This window comes from Psammomys obesus, unplaced genomic scaffold (genome assembly GCF_907164565.1).
Source record: "Psammomys obesus unplaced genomic scaffold, mPsaObe1.curated_primary_1811, whole genome shotgun sequence".
NCBI lineage: Eukaryota > Metazoa > Chordata > Mammalia > Rodentia > Muridae > Psammomys > Psammomys obesus.
Genome location: NW_026588562.1, coordinates 8,491 through 28,924, shown reverse-complemented (window position 1 = coordinate 28,924; position 20,434 = coordinate 8,491). Strand labels below are relative to the sequence as shown.

At 42.6% G+C, this 20,434-nt stretch overlaps 1 protein-coding gene across 1 annotated transcript; it reads right to left on the bottom strand.

Annotated features, from left to right (window-relative positions):
- Nucleotides 1–15,612: 15,612 nt before the first annotated feature.
- Nucleotides 15,613–20,021, bottom strand: Ddit4l (DNA damage inducible transcript 4 like). Its single transcript, XM_055604346.1, has 3 exons — nucleotides 19,888–20,021; nucleotides 19,523–19,663; nucleotides 15,613–17,989 (listed from the first exon to the last, which is right to left on the bottom strand). Exons 2-3 carry the CDS (start codon nucleotides 19,611–19,613, stop codon nucleotides 17,499–17,501), a joined length of 582 nt encoding a protein of 193 aa, XP_055460321.1. The 5' UTR covers nucleotides 19,614–19,663; nucleotides 19,888–20,021; the 3' UTR covers nucleotides 15,613–17,498.
- Between the last annotated feature and the right edge of the window lie 413 nt (nucleotides 20,022–20,434).

Below are 20,434 nucleotides of genomic sequence, written 5' to 3'. Positions count from 1 at the left end.
CTTTCATTTGGATTCCACATAATGGAAGTGAGGCTTTTTGAAATATTTGGGTTTGCTCCCTTGAGATACTACGACTTGCTTACTGGATCGTAAGGATTGCTGCACTATGTGCTCAGACTGTTGAGTAGAGTGACAAGTCATGCGTGTTCAAATGATGCATCTTCCTGTGACGTGGGTTTCTTTCGGAGTGACCCGGAAGTGTTGGAGAGCAGGGCTGTGTGGAGTAGATGTTCTAGAAGGAGGCAGACAGTTTCCCATAGGGCAGCAACAACAGGAACAGAGAAGGGTTGTGACACTCATGTTAGGAAGCATGGGTATTTCCTATCTTTTTACTCTCACTCAAGTATCCCCTTAAAAGTTCTTTTTAGCTGATATCCCCGTGGCCTTGAGTGTATCTACTCTGTATCCATTATGTGTAAATCCTCTGTTTCTATGATACCCATCACCTCACAAGCTATTTTTAAACAAGAGGAACATCTCAGTGCAAGTTGGGCATCCCAAATCTAAAACTTCACAGTCTGACACTCTAACATCTGACACTTTATGAGCCTGCTGTTATTCCATAAGTAACATGGTGGCACATAAAAGCTTATTTCATGTACAAAACTAATGGGTACACTGTATAATATTAGCCTTAGGCTCTTTGTAGAAGGCATACATATGATGCAAACGACTGCTGAGTTTAGACTTAGATCTTTGCCCAAGACATCTCACGTGAAAACATTACAGAACCAAACATATCCGAAATCTGAAACACATTTGATTCCAAGCATTTCGGCTGAGTGTGCTTGGGTTTTCAGCAGTGCCAGTAATTAACAAAAAGTAACTCTACCTTCCGTCAACACAGTGAGGGCAGAGAGGCTTCAGACCCTGTGTGCTCTGCTGTCCACCTCTCAGGGTACCTCTGCCATGAGTGTACTCTGTTTTCACAGTGTATGGTGCTCTGTTCTCCTTGTTGGCCTCTCGGGGTTCTTTGTTTGTTTGTTTGGTTCTTGTTGCCATAGGAGTTTGAATGAGAAATAACCACCTATAAGTTTATAAGTATTTAGACACTCAGCCTCCAGGTGGTGGCACTCTTTGGGGGAGGGTGATGGATTCTTTAGTCCTTGAAGCCTTGACAAGAAATATTATATGACCAGGGTGGGCTTTGAGAGTGTAGAGCCTTGTCCACTTCCAGTTTGTTTTGTGCACCTACTTGTAACAAAATGTGAGCAGCCAGCTTCCTGCTTCAGCCAGCTGCTGCCATGCCTTCCTTTTCATGGACCCCTCTCTGTAACCCTGAGCTAAAATGAACTCATTCTTCCATAACTTGCTTTTGGTCCTGATGTTTTACTGCTCTGACAGAAAAACAACTAGTGCAATACCCTTTCAAAAGTTAGCTTTCACCATTTAATTAATTGATTTATAGCTATTTTATTATTATTACTATTATTTATTATTATTATTTGTGTGTTTGTACGTGTGTATGCAGCAACATTCCTGTCAGGGTCAGACCACAACTCTGTAGGGTCAGTTCTCCCCTTCTAACTTTAAATGGTTTTCAGGAATAGAACTCAGGTCCTCAAACTTGTTTCTTAAGTGTCTTTCCCTAATGAATCTACTTTCTTGATTTTCATTTTTATCCAAGATGATAAAATTCTATGTATATAGTGGCATCCATTTATTCATTTACTGTTGTACCTTTTGGTTTGTTTCTTTAATTAGTATTACTATTGTTTTTAATGCTCTGGTTACAAGTTACATGGCTATAAGTATCTGATCCTGATCCTGTTTTTCCAGGAGCTCTGTTATTTATTGTTACTATTAGTTCTGTTATTGTTTAATTTTATTTTCGTGGGCCTGTGCCTGGGTTCGAATCAGGGCGCTGAGCATGCCGGCAGCACTGAGTTCCATCTCTAGCCCTTACCGTGTACATATGAAAACGGGAGATATTATGCTATGCTTCTATCTCACAGAATAGGTAATCTTGCTGTCTTTTGTATGTGATAACAGTTGAGCAAATCCAGGAAGGACTGATTCAAATGGGTGTTTGGGGAAAAAGTTATACTTATAGTTTCAGAATCTTTTGCTTTTGGTGAAGATAGGTACTCCATCCGTGTTCTACATCAGTGATGAAGACTTGCTCCCTTCTCTTTTTAACCTGTCTTCTCTGCCTTCCTAGCTTTATGGAACTGAGGTAATGAAGATGCTATATTTCTTCTGGAGCTCTGATATAACAATATTCTTTTCAGAGTGGCCCTCAGCAGAGGGAGATATCTTTTTTTTTAGTTTATTTTTTAATTTATTACAATTTATTCACTTTGTATCCCAGCTGTAGTCCTGCCTCCTTCCCCTCCCAATTCAGCCCTCTTTTCCTCTTCTCCTCCCATGCCCCTTCCCCAGTCCACTGATAGAGGAAGTCCTTCTCCCCTTCCATCTGACCCTAGCCTATCAGGTCTCATCAGGACTGGCTGCATTATCTTCCTCTGTGGCCTGGTAAGACTGATACCCCCTTTGGGGGAGGTGATCAAAGAGCCAGCCACTGAGTTCATGTCAGAGACAGTCTCTGTTCTTCTTACTAGGCAAACCACTTAGACACTAAGCTGCTATGGGCGAATCTGTGCAGGAAGTCTATGTCCTCTCCATGCATGGTCCTTGGTTGGAGTATCAGTCTCAGAAAAGACTCCTGTGCCCAGATTTTTTGTTTCTCTTGCTCTCCCTGTGGAGCTCTAGTCCCCTCCAGGTCTTTCTCTCTCCCCCTTCTTTCATAAGATTCCCTGCACTCTGCCCAAAGTCTGGCTATGAGTCTCAGCATCTTTGATACTGTGCTGGGTAGAGTCTTTCAGAGGCCTTCTGTGGTAGGCTCCTGTCCTGTTCCCTGTTTTTTCCCTCTTCTGATGTCTGTCCCATTTGCCTTTCTGAATGAGGATCAAGCATCTTACCCAGGGTCCTCCTTCTTGCTTAGCTTCTTTAGGTGTACAGATTTTAATATGTTTATCCTATATTATATGTCTAATATCCACTTATAAGTGAGTATATACCATGTGTGTCTTTCTGCTTCTGGGATACCTCAGTCAGGATGATCTCTTCTAGTTCCATCCATTTGCCTGCAAATTTCATGATTTCCTTGTTTTTAATTGCTGAGTAGTATTCCATTGTGTAAATGTACCACAATTTCCGTATCCATTCCTCCACTGTGGGTCATCTGGGTTGTTTCCAGGTTCTGGCTATTATGAATAAAGCTGCTATGAACATAGTTGAGCAAATATCCTTGATGCATATTTTGGATATATGCCTAGGAGTGGTATAGCTGGATCTTGAGATAGCACTGTCGAGAAAGTGCCAGATTGATTTCCAAAGTGGTTATACACGTTTACATTCAGAGGGAGATTTCTTAGCTAAATTAAGCTAAGCTATATAAAAGCCTGGGTGATGCCCATTTTCCCAGTCATGTCAAGTCTGGGGTGTCATTTTGCAAGACACTGACTGTTCTTATATTATGGAAAATATGAGAATTCTGCTTTCCTGTGACTGAGAATACTTGGTTTGACATTCATTTTTTATATTAACGCAGTCCTGCCTTCGTGTTCAGGCCCTCTTTTGATCATCAGTTACTTGCAATAGTGAAACTCTCAGGATTTGAACTGCACTGCTCTGTGGAAGGATGTGTCTCTATCCCTGGTGTCAGCTGTCACAGTCCTTTCCAATGCGGGTCTCCTCCATCTTAATTTTTTTTACTTCCGGTGATGTCCGCCCACCTGTGGACAGAACCTGCTCCGATTGTCAGTGGCATAATATGTTCTTAGGGACAGTATGGGGGCAAAAGCTTTCTGCTTAACTCATATGGGCAGTACATGTAAGGTCCTAAGCCGCTTTGTAGATTTGAAGTACTGAGCTTAGGGACAGTTGGGATCAACAAGAGGCATGGTGCGATGACTATTTTTGGCTGTCAACTTGAGTAGATCTGAAATTAACTAAAACCCCAAAATGGAGGAGACACCTGTGAGGGATTTTTGCTTAGTTTGAAGTAAGGAGATCTATTTATAATCTGGATATATGAGTTAGGAAGACACACCTTTAATCCAGATCTTTTGAGTCGGCAAAACCACTTCTAATCTGGGCCATACCTTCTGCCGGAAGCCTATGTAAGGACATGGAAGGAAGAAACTTTTGCTTTTTGCCTGCTTGGTCTCACCTAGCTAGCAAGTCTATTTCGCCACTTAAGCTTTCCTTGAGAATGGTCACATAGACTTGAATACCTGGTTCCCAAAGAGTGGCATTATTTGAAGTGATGGGCAGGTAGATGTGGCCTTGTTGGATGAAGTGTGTCACTAGGAGAGAACTTTGAGGTTTCAAAACAGCCCATTGCAAATCCAGAACGTCCCTCTTTCTTAGCATCTTAGCATCTTCTCCAGCACCCTGTCTACCTGCATGCCGCCATGCTCCCTACACTGATGATACTGTACTCAACCTCTGAAACTGTAAGCAATTAAATGCTTTCTTTTATAAGAGTTGTCTTGCTCATGATGTCTCTTCACAGCAATAGAACAGTAACTAAGGCAGATGGGGAAAAAGACATTTGTCTACACAGGCTTTGAATTCAGTTCAGTAGAAAGTATTCTTTCATTTTAAGTTCATTTGTCTCATGTTTTTTGTTTGTTTGTTTGTTTGTTCACTTTCCTTGGATTAGTCCTGAATTTTTTTTTCTTGTAGTGAGATCTTGTTTAATTTTTCTTGTTTGAAGTAAAGTACCAGGTAAATGTTCTGTAAGACTATCATGAAAGTTTTGTTATACATGTAAATTGTTGTAAGAATGTAAACTCAGAGTCAACTCATAATGATTGTAGATTTCTAGAAATACTTTTCTTCCACAACAGCTTGTTTATTGCTTTCCTAGTCATACCTCTGAGGCCAGAAAGCCCTTAGTTCACATCAACATTAGGGCTGAAATTACCATTACTTCCTCTGCTTACTAAAGGAAATACAATATTTATGGATGAGAAACACACACACATGAGCAGTTGAATACCCGAGCAACGAGAAGAAATTATCTTTAATGAAGAGCAATCCACTCTTGCAATGGTTTTAGTGTTGAGAGGTGGGAGGGTGTGAAGGCATCGCAGTTTGGGTTGATCATCATGAGTGAGTGAAACAAATTCTTCTAGGCTTTGGGCTAGGATCAGTCTTGACCTTTGGTTCTCCTGATGCACACCAGTGGATCTGTGACTCAGTGGAAAAGTACACTGTGTCCCTGCAGGGAAAGCCCTCTGGCACAGTTTGAGGCTCAGTGATATGTAATTTTTGGGCTGTTGCTTTAACTAGAACTCTGTATTTGGAGAACTGATTATAAAAGTGTGAGTTTGTCTCGTAGACTCATTGTTTTTCATCATGTCTAAGATCCTCAGTGGGAAAGCCTGGGCCATACAAAAGTTTGAACGGCTATAGCTGTCATTTAGGGAAGCATTCTTTGAGCCATTTTGGTGAGTCAGGTCAGAATTTTCTGTCAGTTCTGTCCACTAATTATAAATAATGAGACCTCACCAAAGCACTTGTCTGTGGTAAGCTCTTTATTCTGACAGTTTAGTTTTTACGACATCATGCAAGGTAATGCGTGTTATTATAGTGCTCTTTTTTTTCCTTCCTTCCTTCCCTTCTGTCTCTCCTCTCCCCTGCCTCTTCCTTTCTTTCTCAGCTGCAGTGGCTCTCACTATGTAACCCAGGCCGCTTTAGAACTTGAAGCAGTGTTCCTGGCTCCGCCTCCCATGTGCTCAGATAGCAGTTCGAATAACACTACTCCTGCATTAAGGTATGCATATGTCATTATAGTTCTAATCATTTTTCTCCCTGTGTCTTCCACGTACTTGCTGCCTCCTCCTGACGGATTTCCTTCTGTACCCAGGCAGTCACATCCCATGATTTCCATTTCACCTCTTCCCCGAAAGCTTCCCTGTGTCCTCAAGATTCCTTTTCTTGTTTCATGACACAACCCCCACGCCCAACAAGTTCGCATAACTTCTAGTCCGCGTTTTGTATCTGAGAGAAATACACAGTATTTGTTTGAGTTTGCTTTTTAATGAGAGATTTATTTATTTACTCATTATGTTTCTATGTGCAAGCTTGTACTTGTGTCCAAGCAGGACCGCGGTAACCGTGTGAAGGTAAGAGGACAGCTGAGGAAAAATCAGCTCTCTCCTACGCTGTGACTTCCGCTGACTGGACTCGATGGAGTCAGTTTGTCAGGCTTGGCAGCAAGCGACTTTACCCAGGGCTCCTTCTCAGTGGCCAAATCTGCTTTATTTTGTTTAACATGACAATTTTCATTTGCATCCGTTTTCCTGCAAGTGTTGTCATTTCTTTCTTTTCTTTTTCATTCCAGAAAACTCCATTGCACATTCATCTATTGATAAACATCTAGGCTGATTCCATTACCAGGAGGTTGTGAATGGTACAGCTGGGAATGTGGAAGATCGAGTATGTCTATGGGATACTCATTTAGAGTTCTTTAGGTGCAAACGTAGGGTTGGTATAGCTGAATTATATGAGAGTTTTCGTTTTCCTTTTTTTTTAATTTAACTTTTATTAATTACACTTTATTCATTTTGTATCCCCTCATAAATCTCCCTCCTCCACTCCCGGTCCCACCCTCCCCCGCTTTCTGCATGCATGCCCTTCCCCATGTCCACTGATAGGGGAGGTCCTCCTCTCCTTCTTTCTGATCTTAGTCTATCAGTTCTCATCAGAAGTGGCTGCATTGTCAGGGTTCTAGGTTATCTCCATGAATAGTCCTTGGTTGGAGTATGAGTCTCTGGGAAGTTCCCTGTGTTCAAATTTTCTTGTTCTGTTGCTCTCCTTGTAGAGTTCCTGTCCTCTCCAGCTCTTACTATTTCCCACTTCTTACATAAAATTCCATTCACTCTGCCTGACAGTTGGCCATCAGGCTCAGCATCTGCTTTGATAGTCTGCAGGGCAGAGGCTTTCAGAGGCCCTCTGTGGTAGGTTCCTAGTTTGTTTCCTGTTTTCGTCTTCTGGCTTTCAGAGGCCCGCTGTAGCAGGTTTCTAGGTTGTTTCCTGTTTTCTTCTTCTTCTGATGTCCATCCTCTTTGCCTTTCAGGTGGGGATTGAACATTTTAGTTAGGGTCCTCTCTCTTGCTTGGTTTCTTTAGATGCATAGATTTTAGTGGGTTTATCCTATGTTGTATGTTTATATGAGTGAGTATATACCGTGCGTGTCTTTTTGCTTCTGGGACAACTCACTCAGGATGATCCTTTCCAGGTCCCACCTTACCTGCAAATTTCATGATTTCCTTAATTTTCATTGCTGAGTAATATTCCATTGTATAGATGTACCACAGTTTCTGCATCCATTCTTCAGTTGAGGGGCATCTGGGTTGTTTCCAGCTTCTGGCTATTACAAATAAAGCTGCTACAAACATGGTTGAGCAAATGTCCTTTTTGTGTACTTGAGTCTCTTTTGGATATATGCCTAGGAGTGGTATGGCTGGATCTTGAGGAAGCGCTATTCCTAGTTGTCTGAGAAAGCGCCAGATTGATTTCCAGAGTGGTTGTACAAGTTTACATTCCCACCAGCAGTGGAGAAGGGTTCCCCTTTCTCTACAACCTCTCCAGCATGTGTTGTCCCTTGAGTTTTTCATCTTGGCCATTCTGATGGGTGTAAGGTGAAATCTCAGGGTTGTTTTGATTTGCATATCCCTAATGACTAATGAGGTTGAGCATTTCTTTAAGTCCTTCTCTGCCATTCGATATTCCTCTACAGAGAATTCTCTGTTTAGCTCTATTCCCCATTTTTTAAGTGGATTACTTGGATTGTTGTTGCTTTTCAGTTTGTTTAGTTCTTTATATATACTGGATATGAGTCCTCTGTCAGATAAAGGGTTGGTGAAGATTCTTTCCCAATCTGTAGGCAGTCACTTTGTTTTGATGACGGTGTCCTTTGCTTTACAGAAGCTTTTCATTTTCATGAGGTCCCATTTATTGATTGTTGCTCTTAGAGCCTGTGCTGTTGGTGTTCTGTTCAGGAAGTTTTTTCCTGTACCAATGAGTTCTAGGGTATTCCCCACTTTTTTTTTTTTTTCTAGCCAATTTAATGTGTCTGGATTTATGTTGAGGTCTTTGATCCACTTGGACTTCAGTTTTGTGCAGGGTGATAAGTATGGATCTATTTTCATTTTTCTACATGTAGACATCCAGTTGGACCAGCACCATTTGTTGAAGATGCTATCTTTTTTCCATTGTATGGTTTTGGCATCTTTGTCAAAGATCAGGTGTCCATAAGTGTGTGGGTTTATTTCTGGGTCTTCTGTTTGGTTCCATTGATCCACCATTCTGTTTCTATACCAGTACCATGCAGTTTTTAAAACTGTTGCTCTATAGTACAACTTAAGATCAGGGATGGAGATACCTCCAGAAGATCTTTTATTGTAGAGGATTGTTTTAGCAATTCTGGGTTTCTTGTTATTCCATATGAAGTTGAGAATTTTTCTTTCCAGGTCTGTAAAGAATTGTGTTGGCAATTTGATGGGAATTGCATTAAATTTGTAGATTGCTTTTGGTAAGATGGCCATTTTTACTATGTTAATCCTGCCAAGCCATGAGCAAGGGAGATCTTTCCATCTTCTCATATCTTCCTCTAATTCTTTCTTCAGAGACTTGAAATTTTTTTCATACAAGTCTTTGACTTCCTTGGTTAGGGTTACTCCGAGGTACCTTATGTCATTTGTGGCTATTGTGAAGGGTGTTGTTTCCCTAATTTCTTTCTCAGCCCTTTTGTCTTTTGTATACAGGAGTGCTACTGATTTTTTTGAGTTAATTTTGTATCCGGCCACTTTGCTGAAGGTGTTTATCAGCTGTAGGAGTTCCCTGGTTGAATTCTTGGGGTCGCTCACGTATACTATCATATCATCTGCACATAGTGATAATTTGACTTCTTCCTTTCCAATTTGTATCCCATTGATCTCCTTCAACTGTCTTATTGCTCTAGCAAGGACTTCCAGTACTATGTTGAAGAGCTATGGAGAGAGTGGGCAGCCTTGTCTTGTCCCTGATTTCAGTGGGATTGCTTTAAGTTTCTCTCCGTTCAGTTTGATGTTGGCTATAGGCTTGCTGTATATCGCCTTTACTATGTTTAGATATGTGCCTTGTATCCCTGATCTCTCCAGTACTTTAAACATGAATGGATGTTGGATTTTGTCAAATGCTTTTTCAGCATCTAGGAAGATTATCATGTGGTTTTTTTCTTTCAGTTTGTTAATATGGTGGATCACATTGATGGATTTCCTTATATTGAACCACCCCTGCATACCTGGGATGAAGCCTACTTGGTCATGGTGGATGATATCTTTGATGTGTTCTTGTATTCGGTTTGTGAGTATTTTGTTGAGTATTTTTGCATCAATGTTCATAAGGGAGATTGGCCTGAAGTTCTCTTTTTTTGTTGGGTCTTTGTCAGGTTTAGGTACCAAGGTGACTATGGCTTCATAGAATGAGTTTGGTAATGTTCCTTCTGTTTCTATTGTGTGGAATAGTTTGAAGAGAATTGGAGTTAGCTCTTTTTTGAATGTCTGGTAGAATTCTGCACTAAAACAATCAGGTCCTGGGCTTTTTTTGGATGGTAGACTTTCGATGACTGCTTCTATTTCCTTGGGGGATATAGGACTATTTAATTTGATTTACCTGATCCTGATTTAGCTTTGGTAAGTAGAATCGATCAAGAAAATTGTCCATTTCATTTAGATTTTCAAATTTTGTTGCGTATAGACTTTTGAAGTAAGTCCTAATTATTGTTTGGATTTCCTCAGTGTCTGTAGTTATGTCCCCCTTTTCATTTCTGATTTTGTTGATTTGGGTGGTGTCTCTCTGCCTTTTAGTTAGCTTGGCTAAGGGTTTGTCGATGTTGTTGATTTTCTCAAAGAACCAGCTCTTGGTTTCATTGATTCTTTGAATTGTTTTATTTGTTTCTAATTGATTGATTTCAGCCCTGAGTTTGATTATTTCCAGCTGTCTACTCCTTTTTGGTGTGTCTGCTTCTTCTTTTTCTAGGGTTTTTAAGTGGGCCATTAAGTTGCTTGAATGAGCTGTCTCGAATTTCTTCTTAAAGGCACTTAGTGCTATGAACTTTCCTCTTAGCACTGCTTTCATTGTGTCCCACAAGTTAGGTTATGTTGTGTCTTCATTTTCATTGAGTTCTAGGAAGCCTTTAATTTCTTTCTTTATTTCTTCCCTGACCCAGCTGTCATTCAGTAGCAAGTTGTTCAGTTTCCATGTATGTGTAGGCTTTTTGCTATTTCTGTTGTTATTGAGGTCCAGCTTTATTGCATGGTGATCAGACAGGATACAAGGGATTATTTCAATCTTCTTGTATCTGTTAAGGCTTGCTTTGTGACCAACTATGTGGTCTATTTTGGAGAAGGTTCCATGAGGTGCTGAGAAGAAGGTAAATTATTTTGTGTTTGGGTGTAAGGTTCTGTAAATGTCTGTTAGGTCCATTTGATTCATGACCTCTGTTATAGATATTGTTTCTTTGTTTAATTTCTGTTTAGTTGACCTGTCCTTTGTTGAGAGTGGGGTGTTGAAGTCTCCCACTATTAGTGTGTGTGGATCTATGTGTGGTTTAAGTTTTATCAATGTTTCTTTCACAAATGTGGGTGCTCTTGTATTTGTTTGGGGCATAGAAGTTCAGGATTGTGATGTCTTCTTGGTGGAATTTTCTCTTGATGAGTATGAAGTGTCCTTCCCCATCTCTTTTTATTAATTTTTGTTGAAAAGTCTATTTTATCAGATATTAGAATGGCTACTCCTGCTTGCTTCTTGCATCCATTTGCTTGGAAAGCCGTCTTCCATCCCTTTACCCTCAGGTAATGTCTATCTTTGTGGCTTAGGTGTGTTTCTTGTATTCAACAGATTGCTGGGTTTTGTTTACGCATCCATTCTGTTAGTCTGTGTCTTTTTATTGGAGAATTAAGTCCATTAACATTGAGAGAGATTAATGACCAGTGGCTGTTTGATCCTTTGAATTTGATGTTGGCTGTGGTCATATGATTGTGTGCTTGGTTGCTTTTTGTTTTACTGTAGTGGGGTTATTTATTTCCTGTGTTTTCTTGAATGTAGCTAGTTTTCTTGGGTTGTATTTTCCCTTCTAGTGTCTTCTGTAATGCTGGATTTGTTTGTAGGTATTGTTGAAATTTGTTTTTGTCATTGAATATCTTGTTTTCTCCGTCTATGAGGACTGAGAGTTTTGCTGGGTATAGTAGCCTGGGCTGACATCTGTGTTCTCTTAGGATCTGCATGATATTTGTCCAGGCCCTTCTGGCTTTCATAATCTGTGTTGAAAAGTCAGGTGTGATTCTAATGGGTTTGGCATTATATGTTATTTGACCTTTTTCTCTTGTAGCTTTTAGTATTTTTTCTTTGTTCTGTATACTTACGTTTTTGATTATTATGTGGCAGGAGGATTTTCTTTTCTGGTCTAATTTATTGGGTGTTCTATAGGCCTCTTGTATTCTTATTGGCCTCTCCTTTAAGTTGGGGAAATTTTCTTCAATGATTTTGTTGAAAATATTTTCTGGGCCTTGGTGCAGGGAATCTTCTTTTTCCTCTATTCTTATTATTCTTAGGTTTTGTCTTTTCATATTGTCTTGAATTTCTTGGACGGTCCGTGTCAGGAATTTTTTAGATTTAACATTTTCTTTGACAGATATATCTATTTCTTCCATTGTATCTTCAACACCTGAGATTCTTTCTTCCATTTCTTGTAGCCTATTGGTTATGCTAACCTCTGTATTTCCTGCTTTCTTCCCTAAGTTCTTTCTCTCCATAATTTCTTCCATTTGTGTTTTTTAAAAATTTTTCCAATTCTATCGTCAGGTCTTGAGCTATTTTGTTGGTTTCCTTCACCTGTCTGACTGTATTTTCATGTTTTTCCATCAGTTCCTTTAGCTGTTTGTTTGAACAATCCACTGTTTCTTTTATTTCATTCAGTGATTTAAGCATTTCCTCTCTAAAGGCCACAAACTGTTTGGCTGCATGTTCCTCTATTTCTTTTCGTATTTTATTCGTTTCCTCTGTTATCTTCTTCATGAGCATAGATGTTAGGTCATCTCCTTGAATTTCAATTATGCTGGGGTGTCTAGGGCTATTTGCCCCTGGATGACTGGGTTCTGGAGATGCCATATTGCTCTGGCTTTTGTTGGTTGAACTTTCATGCTGTCCTCTACCCATTGGGCTATCTTAGTTGTTTGAAGTTAGTTTTCTGGTTGTTCCTGGACTCTTGTAGTGGAGAGAATCCCTTTGGCAGGAAGATGGTTTTTTCCTGAAGGAAGCCCTCTCAGCTTTTTGGGTATAGTCACTGGATGGCCGGTGTTTTTCAGGCATTGCTACAGCTCACCTCAGGCATAGAGACCTGGGTGGTAACTGTGGTCCTGATTAGTCAAGAGGGCTCTCCTCTCACCAGGAGAAGTCCTGGAGACAGCTGCCCTCCTTCTGGGTTTCTTGCTGTAAATTTAGTGATCAGCTGCTGTAACCTGTGTGTCCCATGGTTTGGTCGGTTTTGTTAGGGATAACTGGTTGCCCTTTGGAGCAATATCTGGGGGTTGATCTCAGGGTTCCCGGTCTTTTGTAGGTCTGAGGTTGGGGCTCTGTGCTCCAGAACCCAAGAGGTAATCTGTGGCGGGTGAGTACTGCTCTCCTGGTAACAGCAGGCTATCTGGGCACAACAGTTCCCTGGGTTGGGTCAGTCTGTGGGACCTTTTCCGGGGATATACTGGGTTGCCTAAGTCTGTCCTTTTTGCTTTGTTCCTTGTTCCTTGTGAGGGTTTCTCCAGACAGTGACTCTAAGACTCTGGTGTCTTGGGGCACACAGTTCTTTACACAGTAAAGAGTAGTTGGTACAAAGCAGGCCTCTGGGCTGGCGGAGCGTGTGCCCGCCTGCTAGCTGTGGGAGCTGGGTTCCCACAGTTGGGCCCTAAAACTACAGTGATCGAGTTTCCCAGGTGAGGGGAGGCTCCCACAGCGTGGGAATCGGTCGGGTCCACTCTCTGCTGCCCAGCCAGAACCCGGAAGAGATCCCCAGTAACGCGGGCACTGGATCTCGGGCCAGAGCCGCATGCCTGCGTGTCCCGATCACTTTCCCAGGCTGATTGGTAGGCACAAGGGAGCCAGAGATTGGGAGACTCTGTGCTCCCTGCTTGGGCCCGGATCTGTGATGGCTGGGTGTACTTGCCTGTGTGCGATCTGCGGTCTGCTAGACTTTCCCCAGGCAAAGCCTAGGTGACACCAGCAGCATGGTTTCTTCCTTCCTTGTGGGGCCCTCTCCGGACAGGGATTTCCAGTCTGTGTTGCACTGGGGCGTGCAGCTCGTCTGTACCAGTGAGCTGGGCACGCAGCCGATCAGATGACCCAAGCAGCCCGGTTTCTTCCTTTCCTGCGGGGCCCTCTCCGGACAGGGATTCCCAGTCTGTGTTGCACTGGGGCGCACAGCTCGTCTGTACCGATGAGCTGGGCGCACAGCTCTCCGCGTGGTGGGAGCTCAGTTGTGATGGCGGTGGGTACCCTCGGTCTGTGAGACCTTCCAGGGAAAGACTGAGTGACTCGCAACTTTCCTTCCCTGTGGGGTTTTCTTGTGACTGGGACTCTCAGTCTCTGGCTCCCTTGTGCCCACCTATCAGCCTGGGAAAGTGATCGGGACATGCAGGCGTGCGGCTCTGGCCTGAGACCCAGTGTCCGTGTTACCCGGGATCTCTTCCAGGTTCTGGCTAGGTGTACCCGACCGATTCCCATGCTGTGGGAGCCTCCCCTCACCTGGGAAACACTATAGCTGTTGTTTTAGGGCCCAGAGTTCAGTCTCCTGGTCGCTGCACGGAGAGTGCTGTCCCGCTTCTCAGACACAGTGCTCTCCCGGCACTGCCATCTTGGCTCCTCCGTAATTTGTTTTCTTGGTGCTAGGCAATCTGACCAGAAGCCTAACTGGAGTAACAAGAAGTTGTGAGCTGTCATGTGGGTGGTGGGAATTCTGAACCCAGGTCTTCTGCAATGACAGCCAGTGCTCTTAACTGCTGAGCCCTTAGTCTCCTTTTTAAATAATCTCATTTTATTTATAATGACTTTTAGTAGATCTCTGCATAGTCATAACTTAATGGCTATGGTAGGGAACACACCATGTATACATAACTATGATGGACTGGTGTCTACTGGTGTCATAGCAGACAAGGACTTGGTAGACAGTGAACAAACAAACTTTTTAAAAAATTATTTTTTATAAATTAGTTTATTTAGTTTGTATCCCAGCTGTAGCCCCCTCCTTCATTCCCTCCCAATCTCACCCTCTCTCCTTCATTGCCTACCATGCCCCTCCCCAAGTCCATTAATAGGGGAGGTCCTCCTCCCCTTCCCTCTGGACCCTAGCCTATCAGGTCTCATCAGGACTGGCTGCATTGTCTTCCCCTGTGATCTGGTAAAGCTGCTCCCCCTGGTAAGAAGATGGGGCTTTTAAAGAAGCAAATACATTAAAATAATGCCTCTCCTCGGGGGCTGTAATCCATTAAGACTGGTGTTTTTATATGAAGGCGAGATTAGATTAGATTACAGATAGGCAAATAGAGGAAGACAGTGGGAAGACAAGAACAAGAGGGCTCTCTGCACACCAAGGAGAGCCCTGGGAAGGTGGCATCTTGCCAGTACCTGATCTTGTATTTGTAGCCTTTAACTCTTTGAGGAAATAAGCTTTTGCATCTCATGCCACTCCTACTGGCATGTTGCTAAGTCAGCTGTAAGCTTAATGCTTCTGTCCTTTGCTTAAGCAGCACTGAAATCGATTTGAATTATGTGTGTGCTGGTCATTGAAAGTGCTGTCCATCTGAAAGTTCTCCAAACACTGATTAGTATTCGGGCAGTCACCCCCACAGTGGTCGTGTTGATAAAAGTAGATTTCCTCAAAGCTTACAGCTATTGAAACAAAACTAGATAGTGAAGCCTTGAATCCATAACAGAAACCAATATTTGTTTACAGAAATGAAATAGTTCCCTCAGCAAGAAGTAACCCAGCACTTCTGCATTAATAATTACTATGAAATTATAAAGCACCTTCAATGTCTTTGATTACTGTGCACTATTTTTTATTTGTAAGTGAACTCAACCAAAACTTGACATCTTAAATACTACTGAACATATTTTAATTGCAAATTATAATTTTAGGTGTTTTTTTTTTGTTTTTTTTGTTTTTTTTGTTTTTTTTTTTTTTGCAGAGAGAAATAAATAAAACCTTGAAATTTAAAACTATTAATATTAAAGTAAAATTCAGTATAAAAAGTAAAGGTTGGCAAGGTACAGCAACAGAGCAAAAGTAACACTGGAAAAACTGTTCTTCTGTGGAAGAGTCTATTTTAGTGTTTTCTAAATAGATTCTGGTGTCACATTACTGTGCCATTGACATCCATTGGAAACACTTAACAGAATGATGCAATGGTTTTATTTTAAAATGCCAGTATTTACAGTGAACTAGAGCTTACATCATTTCCAACTTTTAAAACTAAGGGTGAAAAGTTGGGATGGCAATTTAAAAACACAATAGAGGTTACAATTCCATGATTCCTTCATATTATCTTCCTCCACATACTGTCAAATCTATCTGAGAGTGATCATGACAGAAATGCAGAAAAAACAAAGAGTTCATGAGAATTAAGAATGTATAATGTTTTATTGTAAAAAATAGACAAGACTTTAATGTCCTTTAACAGGAATATCTTTGCAACAGCCTCTGTAAGCCATTAATTACTATTTTGTGAGTCAAATAGGCAAAAGAGAGCCAACGAGAACTGTTAGTGGGAAAAAGCTCAATGTCCATGCCTGAAAAGCCTCACCATTCTCCCAGGTGGAGTGGCTCGAATGGCTACAGAAATACAGTGACTTTCAAAACCCTGAACGTCTGCAAGCCTACAAAGCAACAGGGATTTGTCTATCAGCCCAGTCCTATGAAGACCGCCTTTGCAGTGCCTGTTCAAGCATTCAAGGAGCACAATTTGACAGAACACCTGCTCACTGGGACAACGATGCATTAGGCCACCAGCAGGACTAGTAACTGCGTCAGGCTTGATTGTGTAAGGTCAGGATGAAAACATCTATCCCAGCCATGCTGGTGCCTGAGGTGTATGAAGGAACTCATACTAAAAGCCAGTAGACCTGAATTCATTCCTTTCCATGACCCAGTGATGAACAGACCTTGCTGAATAGAGCAGAGTGATGTGAAGGGTAAATTAACTCATGGCCGTAAAAACAGAAAATTACTTAAGTACTCAGGATAAGGCAAAACCCAACCAAAACGGGTCATTTATTGTTTCCTAGGAGTGGGCATGGAATATGGTGGACAGAGCCTGGATGTGTGCAGTGGTTGTCTTAAGTTCTCGGGAGTTTCATATCTAGTCTGTAGTAGTGACGACATCTCCAAGTCAAATCAGGCGCTGCAAATATAAACACATTTGTAACTAAAAAGATGGTCCAGTTCCCAGAAGAGGCCAGAGGTGAGCCAGCACTGATGTGGTGAGATGCTTCATGAAGCATCTTACTGGCACCAAGCAGCAGTGTTACCAAGCGGACTGGAAAGGAGCAGCTTCTGAGGTTACTCTTCTCCCTCTTTACAGATGGGTAATCATTATTTGCTCAGTCCAAATCAACTACAGAAAGCCAGTGTGTCACCTTTATTTTTCTAATTAAAGACAATATGAAAAAAGTGACATTCAACAGTTGATAACGAGGAAAACCAGGTTGACGTGATACGACAAAGGCCCTGGAAGTTATCCTGTCCTCATTTAAATATGATGTACGCCTTTTGTCCCTTGGGCACAGGTGTGGGGAGAACACTGGGCCGGAAGGCCATGCTCTTGTTACTGTGATGTTTACTCACTCTCTATAAGATGATGTTTTAATAAACCTTATCAATGTGACTGTACCCTGTTGTGTAAGGATCCTTTAAATTCAAGTGGGAATCTGGTGATGAGGACCACTATGTTATTTGGATGGGCTGGGCATCATCTGGTAAGGTCCTGTCATTGTGAAGATCACCCTGCGAACAGGGAGGGGGGAAGGGGAGAGGGAGGGAACAGGGAGGGGGAGAGGGGCAGGGAGAGAACACAACAACAGCAAGCCCTGGACATCTGACAGTCAAATTAGGCAAAGTGGCTCTTTTTCTGTTACTAAGACAACCTGGTAAATATTAGACAAATATAAAATGGAAGTGGATTGCTTCTTTTTCTTCCTTATTCCATTCCATTCCATATGGATATATAGATATGGACAATTTCTCTCTTGGATTATGTCTTGAAAGTAATAGTAGCAGTAGTAATAGTGATAATACTACTACTAATAAAATTGCTATGGGCGAGGAACACAGAAGGAAGATGACCTAAATTTGGGCGTTCTTGGTGAGAGCAGGCAGGCAAACTACACATGACTGATAGAGTAGCTTCAGAGGTTTATTATCCACTCATTAGAGAACTTTCATTGTTTTTCCCTCCTTAGCACTCTTCAATGACTGTCGTTCCAATCAGAGAGTACAGTTTTTTCTTAACAAGTCGAAATCCTGAGCTGAGGATCAGAGTTCGCCTAAGGCCCGATGAGAAGCGACCTCTGCTAAAGAAAAAGTCCCTGAGGCTGGTCCACGAGCAGTTCTCCTGCTTAAACACAAGTGTCAGCTCAAAAGTCGGCACCACGCTAGCATCACACACAATCCTATCCAACTTTTTACATACATTTTCAATTTCCAAGTTCACGTGCATAACACAGCCTCGGAGGCCGCAGGGCTCCGTGGAGGAGAGCCGCAGGACATCTTGAGCAATTCTCTGGGTCAGTTTCTCGGGGACCAAGACCTTGGAGCAACCGAGCTTGGTTTGCTTTGACTTGGACAGACAGTTCTCCAACATTTTAACCAAATTCTGGCATGTAGTTTCTTCAAATACCACTTCGTTGAGGTTGGGCTCAGGGACAACATAATCCCAGTAGTCGAAATCTGAAAGAAACCAAAGTTTAAGAAGAGAGAAGCAATGTTTTCTTGACATAGTAAGACTGTTCACTTCTAGCTTCTGGTTTTGATACTGCTTTCTAAAGCTTACCCCACTTTGCTGTTAACCAAGCAGGCAACAGGACAAGAGCCTTAACCTTTCAAGGCTGAAAGCTTATCTGCGTACTAAAGACTCTCATCAATAATGTGGATAGGTCTAAATAACTTGAAATTTCTGTGTCTACCCATTGCCCTGAAGATTATGCAGCAAATATCTATCCAAGATTACTAGTGATTTCCTTTCTCGCTTGCTCTCTCTGTAGGGTTTTCCAAGTTTATTTTAGTATTTTCATAGAGAAGATGCAGAACATCTGGAATAAAAATCATTACTTTTGCTTAACAAAGTACTGTTGAATGCCTTTAAGTAAGTCCATCATCGTACCAATGATCTACCAGCTTTTTATTTTTCTTTAAAAGTCTTTACTAGAATGGCCTGAAGGTGCATTTTTAGCTCTGACCTGTTGGATTGATTCTCACAGAGGAGGGGCTCTCTGAGGTCCATGAGGTTATTTATAACTGGGCTGGGTAGGTTTTTCTTAGCTGAGCAAAACAAAACAGACCCAGGAAAACAAAGTTAGGTTTGCTCAGAGGAAAAAAGATAGCTCTGCATTGGGTCACCTATCTTCCAAATTAATCCTGCTACTTGGCAGGCTGCCACACCACGCTGCCCACAGACCTTCACTTCCACTGGCTTTCGACTTCATGTGTTCATTTAGGTAATTTAAAAAAATTCCTACTAATAGACTCCAAATTATATCTGTATTTTTATCTATATTTTATCTACAAGGAAAGCAGACACTTTGAGAGTTTTAATTTTATGTTACAGACGAGGGGGATCTAAAGACCTTAAACTATTTAATCTGTGCCCACAACACTCTGATAGTAGAGTTGCCTGTTAAATTAAAAACTGACATTTAAGGTTGCAAATGATGACTCTGTGTAGAACCAGAGCTGTTCAAGTTTTCTTCTGACATTAAGAATGGCAGAGTGGGTAACCTTTCATAACAGAACCTTACTTAGTAATGAAAAGGAACACATTGATGAGGAGGATATAGCTCCAAAGTATTAAGCTGTGGGAAAGCAAACCGAACTCAGAGGAACACGTATTGCATTATTTTCTAACACTCTAAAGCAAAATTACTAGTAACAAAACTCTGAAGGATGGTTCTCAGGGGAAGAGAGGGATTAGCTGGCAAAGGGGCAGGGAAGAATTTGGGAGGAAAACGTGGTGGTGCTGGTTACACGAGTTAAATGCATACCCAGATGTACACTTAATGTCCCAAGGCAGTGTTCTCGTTACGTTTATTTCTGGTGAGCAGACAATGCTGAGGAAGTTTAGAAAGACATCTCAGATGGATTTCATAGTCCTCTCTGTCTCTAGGAGGAAATGAAGTCTCGCGCTCTCAGGCAGGGAAGCTTACGCTATCTAGAGAGGGGCCGCGAACTTCGGATGGGAAAGAGGTGCACACCCGGGCGACTCACCACTTAGCAGACTCTCAGGGTGATAGCCACTGTCCAGCAACTCTGAAATGCTGGCCGGGTTCTTACTGCTCAAACTGCCGGTTGCAACCATAGTCAACGGCTCTGTTTCCCTCGCGGAGCAGAACGATCTTTGCTTAGGCGCTGGGAGGAAAAAGTGAGACAAGTTTGCAAAAGCACGCAAGAAGTGCACAAGCTCCTTAGAGTCCGGGCATCGCCAGAGCAAACTAGCCCGGGCACTGCCCTTCCAAAGGGAGGGACCAGCCTTGGTAACTCCACTTGACAAAGCTCTGGGAGCAGAGCCGCCAACTACAGCCAACAAGCTCAAAGTCAGACCCTGCCCACTCCCGCCTCCTCCCGCCGCTCACCTGCCGGGATTTCACCAGACGCCAAGGGGTAAACCGAGGCAGGCGCCCCCCAGGAGCCGGATTATTGGACAGTGGGCCCCTGCGCAGTCTCCCAGCGAGCCGAAGGCTGCGGGGCACCGCGCCCACCAGCACAGGCTGCACCAGCCGCTCCTCCTCCGGAACAGAGAGCGCTTTATAGGTCCAGCCTCCCCGCCTGGCCGGCACGCCCACCTGCACCACCACGGGCCTGGCCCGTGCCCTGGCCCGCCCCTGCCGGGTCAGGTCGCATTTCAGTTCCAGTTACTAAGGCTGGGGCCCAGGCCAGCGTCTGGGAGTTGAAGATCAGCCTCGAGTTGGGTAGGCACCTGCTGTTTCCTGGGTAGGCCACTGGTCACCCTGAATGCAATTCACCTAAGGACCATTTCCCTTCGGCCACTAACCCAGATTCTTTGATGTGAGACCCTGCCCACAGCTCACGCGTGCTTACAGGCGCAAGCTGCCCAGGACTTGACTAAGAAGCTTCTCAGGCTGCAGAAAAGCTCCAGGTCCTGTTAGCCATGACCCAAGG

What these genes read in the sequence shown, in the direction of transcription:
- Ddit4l (XM_055604346.1), bottom strand. Translation starts at nt 19,613, where the DNA reads ATGGTTGCAACCGGCAGTTTGAGCAGTAAGAACCCGGCCAGCATTTCA. An exon ending in CCCTGAGAGTCTGCTAAGTG is followed by an intron (nt 17,990 to 19,522) that starts GTGAGTCGCCCG and finishes GGTTTCTTTCAG; the next exon opens with ATTTCGACTACTGGGATTAT.